The sequence below is a fragment of the Apodemus sylvaticus genome, chromosome 23 (assembly GCF_947179515.1).
Source record: "Apodemus sylvaticus chromosome 23, mApoSyl1.1, whole genome shotgun sequence".
NCBI lineage: Eukaryota > Metazoa > Chordata > Mammalia > Rodentia > Muridae > Apodemus > Apodemus sylvaticus.
The window spans coordinates 16,573,278-16,596,915 of NC_067494.1; the positions used below are offsets into that span (position 1 = coordinate 16,573,278).

General features: G+C 39.0%; 1 protein-coding gene across 1 annotated transcript in view; it reads left to right on the forward strand.

The window, feature by feature from the left end:
• The window catches only part of LOC127673525 (ensconsin-like), a 467,459-nt gene extending 447,257 nt beyond the window's left edge, over positions 1–20,202 (forward strand). The window contains 1 exon segment of the mRNA XM_052169197.1: positions 20,145–20,202. Within this exon segment, the coding sequence (XP_052025157.1) occupies positions 20,145–20,155 (11 nt within the window). The 3' untranslated portion in view covers positions 20,156–20,202.
• The last annotated feature ends 3,436 nt before the right edge of the window (positions 20,203–23,638 follow it).

Sequence of the window (23,638 nt, forward strand, 5' to 3'; positions counted from 1 at the left end):
TCAGTACCTATCCCCTAAAGAAATAAAGTTATCAAGTAAGGAGTGCTATGATTTTAGCTTAGAGGATAATGCTTTCTATAATCTTCAAAAAATACCTATCCTGAACATGAGAGAGGAGGATTTTGTACACTATCTAAATGTTTTCACCCACTATGAACAAAAACTTTTGTTATAAACTGGTCAGACTTCAACGTAAAACTATGAAGCCTCTGGCTTTCAGCAAATGTTTATTTTTTTTTTCCAAAATATGTTTTGTTCTTAAAAAGTCTTAAATGTTTTAATTTTTATTCAGAAAGAAAAGAATCATTTTCCACATATGTTAATTTACTTTTAACTTTGAATATCATGAAACTGAATTGGTATTTTTGTAAATTTTCTTTGCATTATTGGTTGATTGTGTGATGATAACCATTGGCTGCTGTTTCTCCTGACTCTTCTAATCTCATGGCTCTTAAATGCTTTCTACATAAAAGCTGGTCTCTATCTGCATAGTCTTTGAGAGAAATATCATAGGTTTTGGCCAGCATGATATTCATGTAACATATGATTTAGTATTCGATTTGTATGAACATGGTACAGCAGAGAACTACCAAAAGAGTGACTATCAATCTGTCTGTTGATGTATCATCCATCTGTCTCTATATTCTATCTCTCAGCCATATGACTTTCATATACATATATTAAATTGTGAACATATGTGATTCCTTAAAAAGACTTTTAGTTCAATATTTATTTGAAAATAATTTGAAGCCACTAGGTATAAGGCACGGAAATATAGGTGTCTGTTTCTCAGATGGCATGACCCTTAGACTATTGATATCACAGTGGTCCTTCATCTTGACTGCTAGGGAATCCTCAGACTTCAATAGTTTGTCTCCCAACTGTAGTCACCAGTTTGGTGTTCAGAAGTAGGAAGGTAAAATCTAATTTCAACTCCATTAAAATTTTCACCACTCCATGCTCCATGGTAAAGGTATTTTTATCACTAGTATGGTTCATATAAATATTCTGGTTCTAATCACATCAGGAAGTGTTCTCTTTTGATTCCTCCCAATCATATGAGCTAACTCTTAAATTAGCAGTGGTTCCTTGAAAAAGTAGTCATTGGAGGAATATTCAGAACCAATCTTCTATAGAAACAAAATTATTATGTGAGGAGAGGTATGGTTTGGGGAGAACAGTTTATGTAAATCCTAAAAAAAATCTGTCCAAGTTAAGAGTGAGGATTATTGTATGAGCAGCCCAATTGTTTTAAACACCATGACTACAAAGATTTTTTTCAAAGAATTTGGTCTGATGTTTTGGTAGACCCCAAATCTGTGCTTTCTAAGTAAAAGATATGGTGCCTTTGTACATATTTCTTGAATGGTGTAACATGTTTTGGACAGAATTATATTCCCTTAAAAAAACATGTAAATATTACAATTACATTTGTATGAGTAGATCACAGTAAATAAACCATCAGAAGAGTATCCACTCCATTATTACAGGGAAGAATTTCATTATGGTAGGAAAGGAAACATATTCAGAGGCAACTGGAAGAATCATAGAGGAAAAGGAACAGATTTGGTATGGCCAAGGCTGTGTAAAGAGAAGGAAGAATATCAGGAGAGGAAAACGGGGATAATTTGAATAGAAGAAACTTTGCATTCATAAAGGAATACAATGGAGGGGGGATCTATTGTTACTACAGCACTGGCAGTGGAGTGATTTGGAGAGGTGCAGAAATCTAGATAGAGATTTTAAAATGTATAAGTATTTTTACATCCAAGAATAAATATTGACATCCATATATGAGCCACAGGCAAGCAGAAAGGGAAATGAGACCTTTTTCTGGACTAGACCAAGTTCACAAATATTTTTTTGAATACTGGAGGATTTGTTTGTTTGATTGTGTGTTTGTTTGTTTGTTTTCTGATTTGACAGAGATCTAGTTTATTGTAACTGTTTTGATAGCTCAGCTGAACATCAGAATCATGTAAGCAGAGGTCTTTGGCTTGAGTTGTTTAGATTAATACAATTACACCCTCAGAAGAAAAAATACACCAGCTGCTCATTTTTAAGTTTTCACTGGTCATGTTTAGATTAATACAATTACACCCTCACAATAGACAATATACACCAGCTGCTCATTTCTAAGTTTTCACTGTTCAAGGCAGTTTGATGAAGGGACAATCAGATTAGAAAGAAATTTCTGAAGGAAACAGACATCTAGGCCAATATAGGAAAGACCAGGTTCTTCACATGTATAAAAAGCAGTCTAAAAATTTTAACTGTGGGTCATTTTTTAACTTCTTTCTATCTTCCCATTAGCATATCATTTATGTTGAGTTACAATTATCTTTTAATACCAGGTATTTATTGTGAATTTCATACATATAAACAATATATTAACTGTTATCATTATAAATGTTGTGACAATATTTCTCAGATCTTCTCTTACAACTTTATTTACCATGTTTTCATATCATGAACCCTTTAAAATTTAGTATGACATACTCACTGAATACTTGTTCGGTTAGGTGGAGACCAGGACCAGGAGGATCTTATTTTTTCTATATGGAAACTCTTGTGAAGGAATACATGGGAGGAATACATCAAATCTTGCTGTTCCAAGGTCACATGGAACTCACCAGGTGTGCATGAAAACGAATAAAAGACATCTGTCCTTATTTAATGATTGTTGTGTCTAGTAACCTGTGGGTATGTGCAACATGCATTCATTACTATGAGAGGCTACAATTTAATTAGGCCTTTTTGTACCAATATAAAATGTACTTTTACCTTTTTTTAAGAAAAAAAAATGTTATACTTACTTCATTACTTCATGATCGCAACTTTTCGTTTCTCTACCTGCTGGAGGTTTGGTCGACATTCTCCTACACATTTCTAAATTTGTTTTGTTACAAGTTTAGACCAATTTTAAAAAATGAATTATTTAAGGTGCTATACTGCTATTTGAATCTGGGGTAAGAATAACAACAAACTGGAAAAGGAGGCAGATGAACAAGCACATGCCAGTAATTCTAGCATTGTTAAAGCTGCTTTATGAGTACTGAAACTTTGTGGGATATGTAGACTTTATAGTGAGACATGATCTCAAAATAAAACATTTACAATGTGATAAGCTGGTATCCTCTTGCTTGTTGTTTCCAGATAGAATTTAAAAGCATGGGGGGAATCCCTGATTGTGATCCTTTTACACAAGTGGCAACCCATTTAAGCCTCTTGACTTCATAGTTTCCAATTACTATGAAGAATCAAGAAGCAGCTGTGATCCCTACTAATAGCAGCTACTAATCTCATGAATTCATTGTTTCTAATGGGTGAATATTACTCCATTGTGTATATATACAACATTTTTTGTATCCATTCCTCCATTGAGGGACACCTGGGTTCTTTCCAGCGTCTGGTTATTATAAATAGGGCTGCTATGAACATAGTAGAGCATTTATCCTTATTATATGCTAGAGAATCCTCTGGGTATATCCCCAGGAGTTTTATAGCAGGGTCCTCCGGAAGTGACTTGCCCTGTTTTTGGAGGAACTGCCAGACTGATTGTCAGAGTGGTTGTACCAATTTGCAACCCCACCAGCAGTGGAGGAGTGTTCCTCTTTCTCCACATCCTTGCCAGCACCTGTTTTCTCCTGAGTTTTTAATGCTGGCCATTCTGACTGGTGTAAGGTGAAATCTCAGGGTTGTTTTGATTTGCATTTCTCTAATGCCTAATGATGTTGAACATTTTTAAGATGCTTCTCAGCCATCTGAAGTTCTTCAGGTGAAAATTCTTTGTTTAGCTCTGTACCCCATTTTTTAATAGGGTTATTTGGTTTTCTGGGCTCTAATTTCTTGAGTTCTTTCTATCTATTGGATATTAGCCGTCTGTTAGATGTAGGGTTGGTGAAGATCTTTTCCAAGTTTGTTGGTTGCCTATTTCTCCTTCTGATAGTGTCCTTTGCCTTGCAGAAACTTTGTAATATTATGATGTCCCATTTGTCAATTCTTGATCTTAGAGCATAAGCTATTGGTGTTGTATTCAGGAACTTTTCTCCTGTGCCCATGTCCTCAAGGGTCTTCCCCAGTTTCTTTTCTATTAGTTTCAGTGTGTCTGGTTTTACGTGGGGGTCCTTGACCCACTTGGAGTTGAGCTTAGTACGAGGAGAAAAAGATGGATCAATTCGCAGTCTTCTGTATGCTGACCTCCAGTTGAACCAGCACCATTTTTGAAAAGGTTATATTTTTTTTCCGCTGGATGTTTTCAGCTCCTTTGTCGAAGATCAAGTGACCATAGGTGTGTGGCTTCATTTCTGCATCTTCAATCCTATTCCATTGGTCCACCTGCCTGTCCCCATACCAATACCATGCAGTTTTTAACACTATTGCTCTGTAGTATTGCTTGAGGTCCAGGACACTGATTCCACCCAGAATTTCTTTTGTTATTGAGAATAGTTTTAGCTATCCTGAGTTTTTTTTTTTTTTTTGTTATTCCAGATGAATCCCAGCACTTGGGAGGCAGAGGCAGGCAGATTTCTGAGTTCGAGGCCAGCCTGGTCTACAGTGGTTATTAACCTAGAAAACTGGAATACCCAAAACATAATCCACACATCAAATGAGATACAAGAAGAAAGCAGGAGTGGTCCCTGGTTCTGGAAAGACTCAGTGAAACAGTATTTGGCAAAACCAGAACGGGGAACTGGGAAGGGGTGGGAGGGAGGACAGGGGAAGAGAAGGGGGCTTACGAGACTTTCGGGGAGTGGGGGGGGGCTAGAAAAGGGGAAATCATTTGAAATGTAAATAAATTATATCAAATAAAAAAAAAGACAAAAAAAAAAAAAAGAAATGTTCAACATCATTAATCATTAGGGAAATGCAAATCAAAACAACCCTGAGATTTCACCTCACACCAGTCAGAATGGCTAAGATCAAAAACTCAGGAGACAGCAGGTATTGGCGAGGATGTTGAGAAAGAGAAACACTTCTCCACTGCTGGTGGGATTGCAAGATGGTGCAACCACTTTGGAAATCAGTCTAGCGGTTCCTCAGAAAACTGGACATGATACTTCCTGAGGACCCTGTTATACCACTCCTGGGCATATATCCAGAGGATTCTTCAGCATGCAATAAGGACACATGCTCCACTATGTTCATAGCAGCCCTATTTGTAGTAGACAGAAGCTGGAAAGAACCCAGGTGTCCTTCAACGGAGGAATGGATACAAAAAATGTGGTATATTTACACAATGGAGTACTATTCAGCCATTAGAAACAATGAATTCATGAAATTCTTAGACAAATGGATGGAGCTGGAGAACATCATACTAAGTGAGGTAACCCAGACTCAAAAGATCAATCATGGTATGCACTCACAGATAAGTGGATATTAGCCTAGAAACTTTGAATACCCAAGACATAATCCACAAATTAAATGATGTCCAAAAAGAATGGAGGAGTGGCCCCTGGTTCTGGAAAGACTCAGTGCAAGAGTATAGGGGAATTCCAGAACAGGGAAGTGGGAAGGGGTAGATGGAGGAACAGGGGGAGGGAAGAGGGCTTATGGGACTTGTGGGGAGTGGGGACCCAGAAAAGGGGAAATCATTTGAAATGTAAATAAAGAATATATCAATTAAAAAAAAATACAAAAAAAAAAAGTATATCGAGTAACCCTGCCTCAAAAAAACAAAAAAAAAAACAAAAACAAAAAAACAAAAAAACAAAAAAACAAAAAAACCCAACATATATATATATATATATATATATATATATATGATTTTTGATTCAGGGTTTATATTGTGTCATTTCTCTCCTGTATCTGCGAGAGGCAGAGTAAGTATCTTCAGTTTTGGACAAGCATATTTGCCTAACAGTGTTCCATAGAGATTTATATACCTAAGTGAACATACACACAAACACACACACACACACACACACACACACACACACTCACACATATTCACACTTTCACACACAAAGAGGTGATATTCAATCTATCATAAAGTAATAGAAAAATCACACATTTGGGACATATTCTGTCAAAAGATAGAAGGGAAAAGAGAGAACAAAAACAAAAAATAATTATGAAGTATTACATAGGTGAATGTTTCAAAGTACAAATTTCATAGAAAAAGAATGATAAAAGAAGGAAATAAATGCTTCCAAGGTTTTTGTTTCTTATAAACACGTGATAAGATCAGAATGCTTGATGGGAAGACATATCTCTAATTATTTGTTTAAATTATTGAGATAAATAATCATTTTTTGGATACTTGTATGAGATGTGCTTTGTGTGTTTACTAAAGGAGCCATAGTAGTGAGCTGAAGTTATGTCTTAGCATGCAAAGAAGGGCAATGGAAAATGAACTTTATCCAGTTAGACAATATTTCTATATTATTTATTTTAGAAAAGTTATTAAATGTGCTTAAGTAAAGTACAAAATTTTAACTAATATTTTATGGTATGGTCATTATGTAAATAAATAAAAATGGTTACTAATCAACAATATTTAAAGAAGAAATCTTGAGATACATAGTTTTCCAAAAATGCCATATATATACATACATGGCATATATATATACATACATACATACATACATACATATATATATGTATGTATGTATGTGTATATATATATATATATATATATATATATATATATATATATATATATATATGGACATATTCATAGTATATTCATTTTAAACATTCTTCAGTCAGAAAACAATTAGGCTGTCTGTTTGTGAGCATTGAGAAGCTCATATCCAGTACCGTCTTTCAAACATTCCTTCTTCCCTGGCTTGAACTGTGCCTGAAGTTCTCCTCTGTTCTGGGGCAGGAGCAACTGATTATTTCCACCAGCAATATCAACTACACTGCAAAACAAACTAATAGAGATACTTGATTCTTTTTCTCAGAATAAGAACAAGTTTAAGATAAAATGAATCATCCCACTGGATAACCTGTGGGATATGAAAAATGTGAACCAAGTCAGAAAAATTCAAACCTGTCCTTGCAAGAACCTTTTTCTGTTTTGGCCCACTGGAAATTTTTTGGCCTCCTTTCGGTAAGACCAACACTTTGGACCAGTATTCACAGGAAGATAGCTGTAGAAATTGTTCGGCAACACAATGCTTCCTAATTCATAGGTTAAACCAATGAACCAGAATGTTTACAAAATAAGAGTCCAGTTTAGTCTGATTTTATACAAGGTGCCAACTCCAATTTTACCTTTCTATGATTTCTACAACAAACATTCTACTTCTAAATATATACCACAGTTTTTGATCTGTGATATTCATCAGGATTCAAAAAGATTCTTAGGGCAGAATGGAGGTACATTGTCTTATAAGAAGGATGTGGACAAAACAAAACTTATCCTCCACATTCTTTGCTCCATTCTGATATTATATAGGCTATGAAAATAAACAAATTGATTTTTCTTCAAGCAAACTGCATGGAATAGCTAAATTTAACAAATACCTCTGATATTGATATGCCTTAGCTCACTGGCCAGGCTCTTCCATGCCTTCCTCACTTCTCACTCCTCTTCCCTATTTTGCTCCCACAGCTTCACATCTCTGAATCTGCCCTCAGCATTTTTGCTCAGTCACTTTAGTCCAAGCTCAGCACCCTAAACCTACCCTCAGCTTAATTATGTTTCTAATCTTCTGCCTGCAACCTCAGGCCAGTTGGAGGAGTAGCCAATATCCAATACTCCTTAGATCTCACATGGCTGGTGACTGTTTTTCTTTCTATAGCTGGTGAATCTTCTGCTCCTCCCCTGAATCTGCTAGCTTTCCTGTAGTGAAACTGGAAATTCTAACTATTCCAACCAGCTCATTGGCCAATAGGATCTTTATTGATAGATGAAGAACCAGGTAGGTAATAGGACCTTCAGAGTTCACATGCAGATTCCTGATCAAAGTGTAGGAATGATGAACCCTTACATATCACCAAGTACCTATGAGGTTCCCACTTGTGTCACTTTTTATGATATGTTATGTGATATATATATGTGTGTGTGTATATACATATATATATATATACACACACATACATAAGTTCATATTCATTAGTATTTATATATATGCACATATGTATATATACATACATACATATACACATATACACATATGTGCACATGCATAATTATATATATGCACATATTATGTGTATATATGTATATGCAGATATATATGTATATACATTGGTATGTATATATACATATGCATATATGTATGTTTGTATATACACACATTCACACAGGTGTGAGTGTGTGTGTTTGTGTTTGTGTAGGTCGAAGAGCAGACATAATCCATCCTTCTGATAAAGATTGTTATAGACTGAGAGTAGAGTCGGTGAGCAGTTAATTGTAGGAAGATGAATGTGCCAGTCTTTGGGCAAGACTCAGTCCATAGGTCCATAGGAAGTCAGCTTGAGCTATGCTTGTTAGAATCACGACAAAGTGGAGAAGAAATTATGTGAATAAACATTCTTTGCAGCATGGATAATTATTTTCAGAAAGATGAAACAATGTACACATTAGCTTACAGATAGAAAAACTCTACCTGACATAGGTTTGTGAGCATGGGGAAGAGGCATACTGCATTGGGTGAGGGTTGCTGTTTGTATCAGAAAGACATTGATCAACAAGATGATGTTGATTGTAGTAATACTCTGAATGTGTCAAATATCAATGAGGTTTAAGTCATTCAATATAAAATTGGCAGTTAAAAATGTTATGGTGAATTCATATTTAATTTATCTTAAATTAGAGAATTACATGCTGCAGTGGAAGAGTGTTGAGCTTATTATTAATTTGTGCCAGGAGAATTGATGTGATGACTCACACAGATGAAGCAGTAGTTTCCAGGACCTAATGTCTTATATGCCAATTCACTCAAGGGAACACACAATATTTTTTTCTTTTTTTCTTTTTTTTAATATATATTTTTGTTTTCTATATTCTTTGTTTAAAGTCCAAAAGTTTCCTCTTTCCCAGTTCCCCCCTCCCCATATGTCCCATAAGTCCTCTTCTCTCCATCCACTCTCATATCTTTCTCCCTCACTTTTCTCTGTACTGGTACTCCCCTGCAATGCTGGAACAAGCCTTTCCAGAATTAGGGCACTCTTCTTCCTTCTTCATAGGAATCATTTGATATGCTAATTGTATCTTCAGTATTCAGAGCTTCAGGGCTAATTAATATCCACTTATCAATGATTGCTTTCCATGTGTATTCTTTTGTGATTGCATTACCTCGCTTAGGCTGGCTGGGAGCAAGCAGAGTGCTCAGGTGCGTCAGGCCCTGAAGAGCAGAGTATCCAGCCCTGAGGCCTCTGGCAAGAGCCTTCAGGCCTCCACTTCCGGATGAGGAACAGCCTGTGCCACTGCACCAGTCTCCAGGCAGTGCAGGAGGTCTGCTGGGCACCCAGAGACCAGCTGTGAAGAGGAAGCTTGCACTGGTGAGTCCAGCATTGACAACAAGACCAACTAACACCAGTGAGAACTAGACGGCAAAAGGCAAACACAGAAACGTTACTAACAGAAATCAAGGCAATATGACAGCATCTAAACCCAATTCTCCATTAGCAGCATGTCCTGGATACACCAACACTCCAGATAAACAAGATATGGATTTAAAATTACTGGTCAGGATGCTGACACAGGATCACATGAAGGACATAAATAAATCTCTTAAAGAAATTCAGGAGAAAATGGATCAAAAGTTAGAAGCCCTTACAAGGGAACCACAAAAGTCATTGAAAGAAATTCAGGATAATTAAGAAGTCAATAAGAAGGAAACACAAAAATCACTTAAAGAAATACAGGAGAACTTTGGTCAACAGGCTGAGGCCATGAAAGAGGAAACACAAAAATGTCTTAAAAGAATTACAGGAAAACACAAACAAGCCAGTGAAGTAGCTAAGCAAAATGATCCAGGATCTAAAATCAGAATTAGAAACAACTGAGAAACCTCAAAGGGAGACAACTTTGGAGATAGAAAACCTGGGAAGAAATCAGGGGCCATAGATACAAATATCAACAACAGAATACAAGAGATAGAAGAAAGAATCTCAGATGCTGAAGATACCATAGAAACCATGGACTCAGCAGTTAAAGAAAATGGAAAATCCAAAACATTTGTAACCCAAAACATCCAGGAAATCCAGGACACAATGCGAAGACCAAACCTAAGAATTATAGGCATAGATGAGAGTGAAGATTTCAAACTTAAAGGGCCAGCAAATATCTTCAATAAAATTATGGAAAAATCTTCCCTAACCTAAAGAGAGAGATGCCCATGAATATACAAGAAGACTACAGAACTTAAAACAGACTGGACCTGAACAGAAATACCTCCCATCACATCATAATCAAAACCCCAAATGTACTAAACAAAGAAAGACTATTAAAGGCAGTAAGAGAAAAAGGGCATGTAACATATAAAGGAAGACCTATCAGAATGACACAAGACTTCTCACCAGAGACTAGAAGATCCTGTGCAGAGCTCATGCAGATTCTAGGAGAACACAAATGTCAGCCAAAACTACTATACCCAGCAAAACTCTCAATCACCATAGATGGAGAAACTAACATATTCCATGACAAAAACAATTTCTCCCAATATCTTACCACAAATCCAGCCCTACAAAGAATAATATGTGGAAAACACCAACACAAGGAGGGAAACTTCACCCTGGCAAATGCAAGATAGTAACCTTCTTTCATCAAGCCCAAAAGAAGATAACCGATAAAATATAAAAGATAACATCAAAAATGACAGGAAGTAATAATCACTATTCCTTAATATCTCTTAACATCAATGGACTCAATTCCCCAATAAAAAGACATAGACTAATGTACTGGATATGTAAAGAGGATCCTACATTTTGCTGCATACAGGAAACACACCTAAGTGTCAAAGACAAACACTACCTTAGAGTAAAAGGCTGGAAGACAATTTTACAAGCAACTGGTCTCAGGAAACAAGGTGGAATAGCCAGTCTAATATCAGATAAATTTGACTTTCAACCTAAAGTCATCAAAAGAGACACTGAGGGACACTTCTTGCTGGTCAAAGAAAAAACACACCAAGAACAACTCTCAATCCTGAACATCAATGCTCCAAATGCAAAGGCACCCTCATTCATAATAGAAACTTCACTAAAGCTCAAAGCACACATTGCATCCAAAATAATAATTGTGGGTGACTTCAACACTGCACTTTCCTCAATGGACCCATCAGGAAAGCAGAAACTAAACAGGGACACAGTGAAACTAATTGAAGCTTTGGACCAATTAGATTTAAAATATCTATCTACCTATCTATCTATCTATCTATCTATCTATCTATCCATCCAATATTTTTTTTCTAAAAAGGTGTTCTCCCTGCATCAAGTGTATTCTAAACAATGGTCATATAACTTACCTGCAGTTCAGTGTGAATAATGATCCCTCTCTATGTGACATGATGTCATGCTAAGAGAACACTGTCTTATCTATCCCTTTATACAATGAAACTAAATCTAGGAGCAATTGTTGTCCCTGCCATAGTCACACAGCTCTTAGAACATAGTCAAGTCTTGACATTCCCAACTATCTTCTACACTGAAGTCATCTTCCTGTCACACAAGTGTTCCAGTGAATCATGTCATTCAGAAGGGCGGTCATGTGGAGAATTCCATCTACACCTGCACCCTCATGATGGCACTTGGCTTATAGTAATTTTAATGAGCAATAATCTTAAAAGCCTTACTATTATCAAGGCTCTAACCTTTTTTTCTTGTAATATTGCAGTTTAAAAGAACAGAAAGATCAGTGGTACTGTTTTCTGAGAAGGTATTTTAATTCTGATTATACTTTAATTCTGTACTGATATGGGAATTGTAGTTTGTGTTTAATTTCTTTCTTAAAAATATATTTGGCAGACTGTCTTCAACCCTGTTATTGATTAGATGGTCACTGGATACTACTTTAGATTGTTTAGATACTGGCTCAGATTAAAGGTGTGTACCACCATGCCTAGATGGGGAGCTTGCTTTGTTGCAGGCTGACCTGAACTCAGATCCACATCCCTTATATTGTAGAAATTAATGGTGGGTGTGTTCTACCTTGCCTGGCCCTAAGGTTTTCATGGTCACTATGCGGCAATATCTCTACATCAAGGTCCAAGTCAAAAGCCTCAAGGTCTGGAACAGGTGTGCCCTAAATTTTTGGATTGTAATTTTTTTCATATGTTGTTTAGTTCGCAGCAACAGTGCAAAGAAAATCTGCCGAGGTCTGGCTGTGTTTCCTAGATCAGTGTGTTATTAACTGGCCACACCTTTGGTTCTAAAACCTTTTTTAAATATTCCCTAATCCAATACTGCATATTGATAAACTGATTATCTTGTATTTAATACTATGATGGTACTTATAAACTATTAAAGTGATTAGAATGAAATAAGCTACTGGTAATTTTATTTTGCTATATTGTGTGTTTTTATTGCATTTGAGCAGATCCATTAATGCAGCCAAAAAGAGTATCAAGAAAACTTTCTCACTGAAGATATTCACTGAGGACATCCAAACCTGTGACAGTGTATGTGAATACAAAACCAAAACTGATATTTTGAGTTCATGACTAGGAGAGAGACAGGCAGTTTATAGAGTAACGGAAGATGGAGTCATAGGAGGGTGGAGGGGAGAGACAGTAGGATTTTTTGCATATGGAAAAGCTAAATGGATATGGCATGCACCCATGTTTTATATGTGATATGAAGAAAGCAACATGAAGCAAGATTGATCCACATGCTAAAGCAGAATAAAAAATATTTTTTCTTTTTCTAAGATGACTGAAAGTTATATCAGGTAGTTGCACCATCATACATTTCCATTCCAAGTATTAATTTTAGAATTAAACAGCATTTTTCTTTCCTTTTTTAAAGATATTTTCTTTATTTACATTTCAAATGTTATCCCTTTTCCTGATTGTCCTTAGGAAACCCCTGTCCTATCCCTCCTTCTCCCTGCTTACCAACCCACTCAATCCCACTTCCCTGTCCTTGCATTCTCCTACACTAGAGCATTGAGTTTTCACAGGACCAAGTGCCTCTCCTCCCATTGATGTCCAACAAGGCCATCCAACGGTGCATATGGGGCTGGAGCCATGGATCCCTCCATGTGTACTCTTTGGTTTGTGGTTTAGTTCCTGGGAGCTCAGGGGTACTTGTTGGTTGAATTTGTTGTTCCTCCTATGGAGCTGCAAACTCCTTCTACTCCTTGGATCCTTTCTCTAGTTTCTCCATTGGAGATCCTGTGCTTAGTCTAATGGTAGGCTGACAGCATCCACCTCTGTATTTGTCAGGCACTGACAGAGCCTCTCAGGAGACAGCTATACCAGGCTCCTATCAGCAAGAGCTTGTTGGCATCGGCAACAGTATCTGACTTTGGTTAATATATATGTGATGTGTCCACAGGTGGGGCAGTCTCTGGATGGTCTTTCTTTCAGTGTATGCTTCACACTTTGTCTCCATATCTCCTCCCATGGGTATTTTGTTACCTCACCCAGGATATTTTCTAGCTTCATCCATTTGCCTAAGTATTTCATCAATTCTTTGTTTTTAATATTTGAGTAGTACTCAAATGTGTATATGTACCAAAATTTCAGTATCCATTTCTCTGTTGCAGGAACCCAGATGGGTTCTTTCCAGCTTTTGGCTATTGTAAATAAGGCTGCTATGAACATAGTGGAGCATGTGTTTTAATACATGGTGGAGCATCTTCTGGGATTATGCCCAGCAATGGAATAGCTGGGTCATCTAGTAGTACTATGTCCAATTTTCTGAGGCACTTCCAAACTTTTCTGGACTGGATGTTCTAGCTTGCAATCCCACCAGTAATGAAAGCATTTTCCTTTTTTTCCACATACTCCCCAGCACCTGCTATCCCCCTGAGTTTTTGATCTTAGCCATTCTGACTGGTTTGAGGTAGAATCTCAGGGTTGTTTTGATTTGCATTTCCCTGTTAACTAAGGATGTTAATCATTTGTTTGATTTTATTGGGTATTTTATATTTTCTTTATTTACAATTCAAATGTTATCCCCTTTCCTAGCTTCCCCTCCTAAACACCCTATCCCACCCTCCTCCCCCTGCTCACCAACCCACCCACTCATACTTCCCTGTCCTGGTATTCCTCTATATGGGGCATTGAGCCTTCTCAGGACTAAGGGCCTCTCCTCCCTTCGATGTTCAACAAGGCCATCCTTGGCTACCTATACAGCTAGAGCCATGCGTCCCTCAATGTGTAATCTTTGCTTGGTAGGTTAGTCCCTGGGAGTTCTGGGTGTACTGGTGGGTTCATATTGTTGCTCCTTCTATGGGGCTTCAAGCTCCATCAGATCCTTGGGTCCTTTTTCTAGCTCCTATATTGGGGTCCTTTTGCTCTGTCCAGTGATTTGCTAAGAGCACCCAGCTTTGTATTTGTCAGGTACTGGCAGAGCCTCTCAGGAGACAGCTAAATCAGGCTTCTGTCAGCAAGAATTTGTTGGCATGTACAATAGTGTCTGTATATGTGATACTGGTGACTATATATGGAATGGAACCCCAGGTGGGGCAGTCTGTGGATGGTCTTTCCTTCAGTCTGCTCCACACTTTGTCTATCTTCTCCCATGGATATTTTGTTCCACCTTCTAAGAAGGACCTAAGTATCCATACTTTGGTCTTTCTTCTTCTTGAGCTTCATTTTGTCTGTAAATTGTATCCTGGGTATTTCAAGCTTCTGGGCTAACATCCACTTATCACTGCATGCATACCATGTTTTTTGGTTTTTTTTTTTTTGTTTTGTTTTGTTTTGTTTTGTTGTTTTTTGTGATTGGGTTACCTCACTCAGGATGAAATTTTCTATTTCTATCCATTTGCCTAAGAATTTCATGAATTCATTATTTTTAATAGCTGAGTAGTATTCCTTTGTGTAAATGTACCACATTTTCTGTGTCCATTTCTCTGTTGAGAGACATCTGGGTTCTTTCCAACTTCTAGCTATTATAAATCAGGCTGAACACAGTGGAGCATGTTTCCTTATAACAATGTGGAGCATCTTTGGTATAATCAAGGAGTGGTATAGCTGGGTCCTCAGGTAGTACTATGTTTGATTTTCTGAAGAACTGCCAAGCTGATTTCTAGACTGGTTGTACCAGCTTGCAACCCTACCTCCACATCCTTGGCAGCACTCTTGTCACTTGAGTTTTTGATCTTAGCCTTTCTGACTGGTATGAAGTGGAATCTCAAGGTTGTTATGATTTGGATTTTCCTGATGAGTAATGATGTTGAACATTTCTTTAGGTGCTTCTCAGCCATTCAATATTCCTCAGTTGAGAATTCTTTGTTTGGCTCTCTACCCAGTTTTGTAATAGGGTTATTTGGTTCTCTGGAGTCTAACTCCTTGAGTACCTTGCATATTTTGGGTATTAGTCCTCTATGGGATGAAGGAATAGTTTAAGCTCTTTTCCCAGTCTATTGGTTGCCATTTGTCCTATTGACAGTGTCCTTTGCCTTATAGAAGCTTTGCAGTTTTATCAAGTCCCATTTGTCAATTCTTGATCTTAGACTGTATGCCATTGGTGTTCATTTCCTTAGGTGCTTCTCAGCCATTTGATATTCCTCAGTTGAGAATTCTTGGTCAGCTCTTTATGCCATTTTTAGTAGTGTTATTTGTTTTGCTGGAGTCTAACTTCTTGAGTTTTTTTCATATACTAGACATTTGCCCTCTATTGGATATTGGGTTGATAAATACCTTTTCCCAATCTGTTGGTTGCCATTTTGATCTATTTTCATTATGGTTTGTCTTACAGAATCTTTGCAGTTTTATGAGGTCCCATTTGTCAATTCTTGACCTTAGAGCAAAAGCTATTGGTATTCTGTTCAGGAAATTTTCCCTTGTTCCCCTGTGCTTGAGGCACATTCTTTTCTATTAATTTCAGTGCATTTGGTTTTGTATGGAAGTCCTTGACCTTGTTGGACTTTAGCTTTGTACAAGGACATAAGAATGGATTGGCTTGCATTCTTTTACATGCTAAACTCTATTTCAACTAGCACCATTTGTTGAAAATTCTGTCTTTTTTCCACTGGACAGTTTTAGCTCGTTTTTCAAAGATCAAGTGACCATTCATGTGTGGATTAATTTCTGAATCTTCAGTTCTATTCCATTGATCTACCAGCCTGTCACTGTACCAATAAAAAATAATTTTTTTTTATCACAACTGTTATGTAGTACAACTTGAGGTCAGGGATGGTGATTCTGCCAGAATTTCTTCTATTTCTGCATATAGTTTTCCTTCCCCTGTATGTATATATATATATCAGATGAATTCTCAAATTGCTCTTTCTAACTCTATGAAGAATTGTGTTTACATTTTAATGGGAATTGCATTGAATCTGTAGATTGCTTTTGGCAAGATGGCCATTTCTACCAGATTAATCCTGCCAATCCCTGAGCCACTGGGGCAGAGGGTTTGAGGCACAAGCATGGGAACATGCCAAACACACTTTTTTTTAAATTTATTTTCCATATTCTTTGTTCCATTCTAAAAGGCTTCCCCTTTCCCAGTCCCTCCACATGTTCCATAAGTCCTCTTCTCTCCATCCATTCTGTCTTTCCCCATCCCTTTACTCTGTCCTGGTACTCCCCTACAATGCTAGATCAAGCCTTTCCATGATTAGGGCCCTCTTCTTCCTTCTTCATGGGAATCATTTGATATGCTAATTGTATCTTCAGTATTCAGATATTCAGGGCAGTTAATATCCACTTATCAGTGATTGCATTCCATGCGTATTCTTTTGTGATTGCGTTACCTCGCTTAGGATAATATTTTCCAGTACCATCCATTTGCTTAAAAAATTCATGAATTCATTGTTTTTAATTGCTGAATAGTACTCTATTATGTATATATACCACATTTTCTGTATCCATTCCTCCATTGAGGGATATCTGGGTTATTTCCATCTTCTGGCTATTATAAATGAGGCTGCTACGAATATAGTGGAGCATGTGTCCTTATTGTATGCTACGGACTCCTCTGGGTATATGCCCAGAAGAGGTATAGCAAGGTCCTCCGAAAGTGTCATGCCCAGTTTTCTTAGGAATTGCCAGACTGATTTCCAGAGTGGTTGTACCATCTTACATTCCCACCAAAAGTGAAGGAGTGTTCCTCTTTCTCCACATCCTCGCCAACACCTGGCTGTCTCCTGAGTTTTAACCTTAGCCATTCTGACAGGTGTGAGGTTAAATCTCAGGGTTGTTATGATCTGCATTTCCCTAATGACTAATGATACTGAGCATTTCTTACAGTGCTTCTCGGCCATCCGAATTTTTCAGGCAAAAATTCTTTGTTTAGGTCTGTACCCTATTTTTTTTCTTTTTTTTCTTCTTTTTTTTAATATTTTTATTTTCTATATTCTTTGTTTACATTCCAAATGATTTCCCCTTTCCCAGATCCCCCCTCCCCATATGTCCCATAAACCTTTTCTCCATCCCTTCTCCAATCACCTCCCTCCTTCTTCTCTGTCCTTATATTCCCTTCCAATGCTAGATCAATCCTTTCCAGGATCAGGACCCTCTCCATACTTCTTCATGGGAGTCATTTGTTATGCAATTTGTGCCTTGGTTATTCAGGGCCCCTGGGCTAATTAATATCCACTTAAGAGAGATTCCATTCCATGTGTATTCTTTTGTGATTGGGTTCCCTCGCTTAGGATGATATTTTCCAGATGAAACCATTTGCGTAAAAATTTTGTGAATCCATTATTTATAATTGCTGAGTAGTATTCCATTGTGTAAGTATAACACATTTTCTGTATCCATTCCTCCTTTGAGGGGCATCTGGGTTCTTTCCAGCTTCTGGATATTATAAATAAGGCTGCTATGAACATAATGGGGCATGTGTCTTTATTGCATGCCGGGGAATCCTTTGGGTATATTCCCAGGAGAGATATAGCAGGGTCCTCTGGAAGTCTCAGGTTCAGTTTTCTGAGGAACCTCCAGACTGATTTCCACAGTGGTTGTACCATCTTGCAGCCCCACCAGCAGTGGAGGAGTGTTCCTCTTTCTCCACATCCTCACTAACACCTGCTGTCTCCTGAGGTTTTGACCTTAGCCATTCTGACTGGTGTAAGGTGAAATCTCAGGGTTGTTTTGATATGCATTTCACTAATGACTAATGATGTTGAGCACTTCTTAAGGTGCCTCTCGGCCATCCGAATTTCTTCAGATGAAAATTCTTTGTTTAGATCTGTATCCCATTTTTAATAGGGTTATTTCGTTCCCTGGGGTCTAACTTCTTGAGTTCTTTGTATATATTGTATATTAGCCCTCTCTCAGATGTGGGGTTGGTGAATATCCTTTCCCAATTTGATGGTGGCCATTTTGTCCTTTTAACAATGTCCTTTCCCTTACAGAAACTTTGTAATTTTATGAGGTCCCATTTGTCAATTCTTGATCTTAGAGCATAAGTTATTGGTGATCTGTTCAGGAACTTTTCCCTTGTGCCTATGTCCTCAAGCGTCTTCTGCAGTTCCTTTTCTATTAGTTTCAGTGTGTCTGGTTTTACATTGGTTGTTTTGTTCTTTGAGGGAACAAGGAAGCCACTGTAGAAACGATTGTGGGTGATCATGCAAGCCGAATTTTGAGATGCCCTGGGTAACGCCTAGGCCCTTCCTGCCTCCCTCTCAGTCTCAAGTACCCAAAGACCAGGTCAAAGACCAGCCTTGTCAAACAGCACTTGTGCCAAGCACCAGACAAGCTCCATGTTGGACTAGACTTCTCTGGGCTTTGTCCCTCTTCCGTGGGTCATCAATATTTCCAAACTGCCTTGGGCTCTCTTGCCATTTTTCTCATTTGGGTTTGGTAACCTTGTTCCACATGTTTTCCATCTTTTTAAAACACAAAACGACGCAGATAGGATAGATAGGATAGGAGTAGTAAGAACCAAACTCCAAGCCAGGCTCCCACTGAGCCTGGGTTCTTCTAGTCCACGTTCATGGTGGCTGAGCCTGCTTGTGCCCCTCTCACACAGTCCTCTAGTCAAGTTGACCTGATGTCTTCACACAAAAAGAACAATAGCTAGCCAAAATAAAGAGGCACATCACGTTTTACTGCTCGGTGGTCATTACAGTAACTCAGTCCCAGCAGTCAGGGCAAGTGGGATAGGCTAGCTCACTCACACCCTCAGCAAGCCTGGGTTTGGTCTGCCTACCTTCCCAGAAGATCAAGTTTATCACCATTTCCTCATACTGTTCCTAGGAAGAGAACTGGCCAAGTTCCAGATACTGAAGTGGAGTCAGTAGAGGACTATGGTTAAACTGTCTGTGAAGCCATAGCAACTTTGAATAGGAAGAAGCCTCTGAGGAACCAGTCTCCTTTTCTCCTCTGGGGTGTTTCCGGCTTTAGTGGAATGTCTTCTAGGTCATACCACCTGGCTTTGTGATTGCTAAGCCTTCAAAGCAGCCTGCTTAATGTTCTGCTTCTGGAAACACTGCAGGCGCGTGCTGCTTCCTGATTTGTCCTACCCCGTATGTGCCGGGACGAACAGCTCCCACCTGGCACTCTGCTTCCCTGTGTTTTAAATCATCATTTTCCTTTGCACCATCTTTCTCCAAGAAGTAGTCTAGGCTCCGATCTCAAGCGCTGCACTGTTCCTTGGGGTAGCCATTCATTTATAAGCATTCCTTCATCCTCCTTTGAAGTTTAGAGCCCTAAGTGTTGAACACTGAGGACACAGGACCAACGACAGTGGTTTTCTCAGAGGTTATGGGTTTAAATGACCTAAGCAAGGCGTTGCTAAGTCAGGGGTGTCCCCTGTGCTGATGGAAAGGGTCTGTATTTTTCTTAGTGCTGCCCTCAGATAAGGTTATGAGCCCAACACAGTCTCCTGGTTTGATGTCTGTGTTTGGTTGTGTTGTTGTGGTACTGAGTAACCCAGAGCCTCATATACACTAGGCAAGTGCTTTACCACTGGCTGAGCCATACTTCTAGCACGGCTGCCTGTTCTTATATATGATGCTATATAGAAAGGCATGGTGGGGTTTTCTTTTTTATAAATATAAGCTATTGCCATAGTATTCAATTTTAGATGGGTCATATTAATCTGTTCTCTTTTCTGTCTCCTCATTGTAGAAGTTATATGAGCATTTCCTCTGAAGAACCAAAACAAACATTTTCTACAACGAATGGAATTTCAGGCGCCAAAGGAGCCCCTTCCTCCGGTTTTCTAAAGAGTTCTTGACCATCATTTTTAAAAGATGTATTAAAGCCAGCTAAAGACAACAGACTTGGTAGCTTTTCTAATCATTGTCGACAATAGAAATAAATGCTCCTTAATCTGAAACCCTGAGATGGCATTTTCCAGCGTGTTCCTCCTTCTTAGTAAATCAATATTTTTCTGCATCCTTAAAAAAAAAAGCATTTCATTATACAAAGAAATGGACTGGCAAGGCATAATTATCACACAGACCTTTTTTGAATTTTAAACTTCAATATATAAGATTGGCAAAAATAAAATATGTTTTACAATGTAATACTTGACCATTAGTACCTCTTCGCCCTCCAAGTAGACTGAGTGGAGGGAATTTAAACAAACCTGATTGTTTAAATATTACTGCAGAAGCAGTTTGTAGAGGCAGCAGGTGGCCAGGTGACCTGGCTCATAAACAGCTGTCACAGGCGTCCTGCAGACCGCGGCCACAGTCTTCTGAGACTCCTTTTACAGAACTATACTGACCAATATGAAAATGTGAAAACATTTTTTTCAGAGCAAGAAAATAATTTGCTGTCCTCTCTTTGTTCCCTGTTTTTGGGGTTTTTTTTTTACCCCCTACTTTTTGAGAATGGGTTTCTCTGTGTAGCCCTGTCCTAGAACTCACAGAGATCGCCTGGCCTTTGCTTCCCAAGTGCTGAGATCAAAGGCGTGTGCCAACCCCGCCTGGCTCAGTTGACCTCTTTTTTTTTTTAAGTGATGTATTTATAAAACCTTTTTCTGCTAGATAAATTAGAACAAGACAGGGCGCAGACATCTCCAGTGGACACACTCCGCTGCCTGCTGCTGTGGAGCGTGGAAGTCCTTGTGGGGCTCTCTGAAGTTTGTATGCTGCTGCCACCACCAGCGATGGTGGGACCTCTCTCTCTGCCTTACGTGATCAGGAATGATGTGGGGAAGTAAATATTTAATATTCCTTTAGATCAAAGAATTTGGTTCTGTTCATTTCAGAGCAATGAAAAATAAATGATATCATGTCGACGTCAGGGGACAAAGGCCTGTCACAGGTGTCCTCAGTTTACAGGGACTGTCAGCTTCTCCTGTCTAATCTTTCTTCATTCTCGCTGCTCAGTCCTGCTGTACAAATTTGCACTTTCACTTGCTAATATAAATTCAATTTATTTTCCCACTCAAGAGACGACCAATGAGAGATGGAGACGGAACGCCAAGGGCAATGGTGTATCCCTCCTACTCTTGGTTTTATACTAAGAGCAATTGGTGAATCTACAAGATTTAATGGGAGACTATTTATCCGTTGGGGTTCTTTTAATTCCAAGCATACAATCTTTACCAACCATTTGTAAAACATTGTTAAAACATCGATTTGTGGGGTTTCCCTATTTGGTTGTCCTTGTACATCTAGATAGTGTATTAAAAAAATCTGTTCAGCAAATTTGTTCTATTTATTTAAATCGAGCAAACAAAATACAAATAAAATGTTTGATATAGTTTTACCTTAGGACTTCCTGTGATTTGACTTCATTCTGGTAAATATACACAGGCGCACGCTCGCCCACACCCTGTCTGCACAGAGGGACTCCTCAGCCATGAGGCTAATCTTCCCGCTTCCAAACTGCACCTCTGCCCCATAGCTAGCGCCGAGTCTTCAGATGACATTCCATTTAACTTCAGTGCCATTTTCTAAGTATGTGGTAATTTTCAAATACAGAGTGGATTATTTATTTAGTAATTACTCAATAAATGATGTGATGTTTTGATATGCATGAGAAAGACAGCTGTGGGAAGGGCTTGCACTGCTTAGTTGGTTTCTAGCAGTGCCCTGAGTGGCATGAGCATTTTTGCATCATTAGATGCCCATTCCGTACATAATGCCCGGCGAGCTAAGGGGAGAGGAGCGACTGTACCATTGAATTTGATCTCCCTTCGGGCTCTCCCAAGAGTTTCTTGTTATTTCAGTGGATTTGAGGCATTTCCTAATGTCCTTCCACCCACTTGCCCTCTTGACACCAGGGATGCTGACAGCTTCCCCACAAGTCTCCACCAGCCTTGGCCGCTGGAAGCTCTGGGAGGAAGAGGGAGAGGCGAGGCACTCTGCGCAGGAGGGGCGGAGCAAGCCATGTTCTGGCTTTATTTAGCAATGGCTTTTCCTCCAGAAGCTGCCTTCACAGAAGATGCCAAAGAAGAGGGGTTAGAAGTTCAGAGCAGGGTCCAGGGCATTAACTATGCCCCACAGTTGAGGAGTTAATTGATGGACAGTTGCCAAAGCTACAAGCCAGCCTGGGAGTCTGCAGGACACATTGCTCAGCTGCTTCTCTGGAACCGTTCAGTTTGTGTGGTGTGAGGTTGACTGAGCAATCATCCCAGAGGATTCTTAAAATCCAGCCTCCCTCTCTCTCTCATTGTGTGTGCACATGTGTGTGTGTGTACATATATATGTATATAGTGTGTGTCTATTGTGTGGTATGTGAATATGTGTGGGTGTATATTGTGTGGTTTGTGTGGGGGGTATGTGAATATGTGTGGTGTGTGAATATGTGTGGGTATATTTGTTTGTGGGTGGTGTATGAATGTGCGTGTAGTGTGTGTATGTGTGTTGAAGTAACATAAAGATCCTTACTGGTACTTTGAACCAAGTTTAAGCTGTGTTTGATCCATGGTAACCCTTCTGAGGAAGGAACTAGGAAGTGTTCACTTCTGACTCTCATAGTGGCCATATTTACCTGGAGTACCTGAAGTGAGCCCCAGTTCTGCCTGCTCCTTGGGGTAAACATTAGTAACTTGGGGGACCCAGTTACTCTTCAAAGGGCCTCTAGACACAGATTAGATCTTCAAGCCTCCAGAGCCCCTGCCTGGTTCCCACAGCTCTGATCTGTCCATCTCTCTCTAGTCAGAAGATCTCTGTTAGGACCATGATACACTTTGTCCCCAAGACTTTCAAAGAACCCCCAGACAGTGAGAGCTGTTTGTGGCCTTACTGAGCCCCAGCAGGAACTCCTGCAGGCTGAAGTCTCTGGGGAGCATTCTTTCCTAGAATCACAGAGATAAGGCCAGCCCTTTAGTTCTTTCCTTGTCAAAGGCCGGCTGAGTGCCCAGTGCTGGGGGCTCCTCTTGCTGCCTCCCTCTGTGACAATGCGACTCCCCACAGTCCTGTTTCCTGGTGCTCCCCAGTCCCCTCTGGATAATGACCTCCTTACTCTCCAGATGGAAGTGACAGGGTTGCCTTAACAAAGCACACAGGCTGAGCAGGCAGGACCTTTTGTGTGGATGTGTGTACACTTCGAGCTGTGACTCTGGAGCCTGGGATCTGCCTGTCTGACAGCCTGCAAATAACAATAAAAAAGAAAAGGCATGGCAACCTGACAAGATATTTTCAAATGGGAATATAGGGCCATGA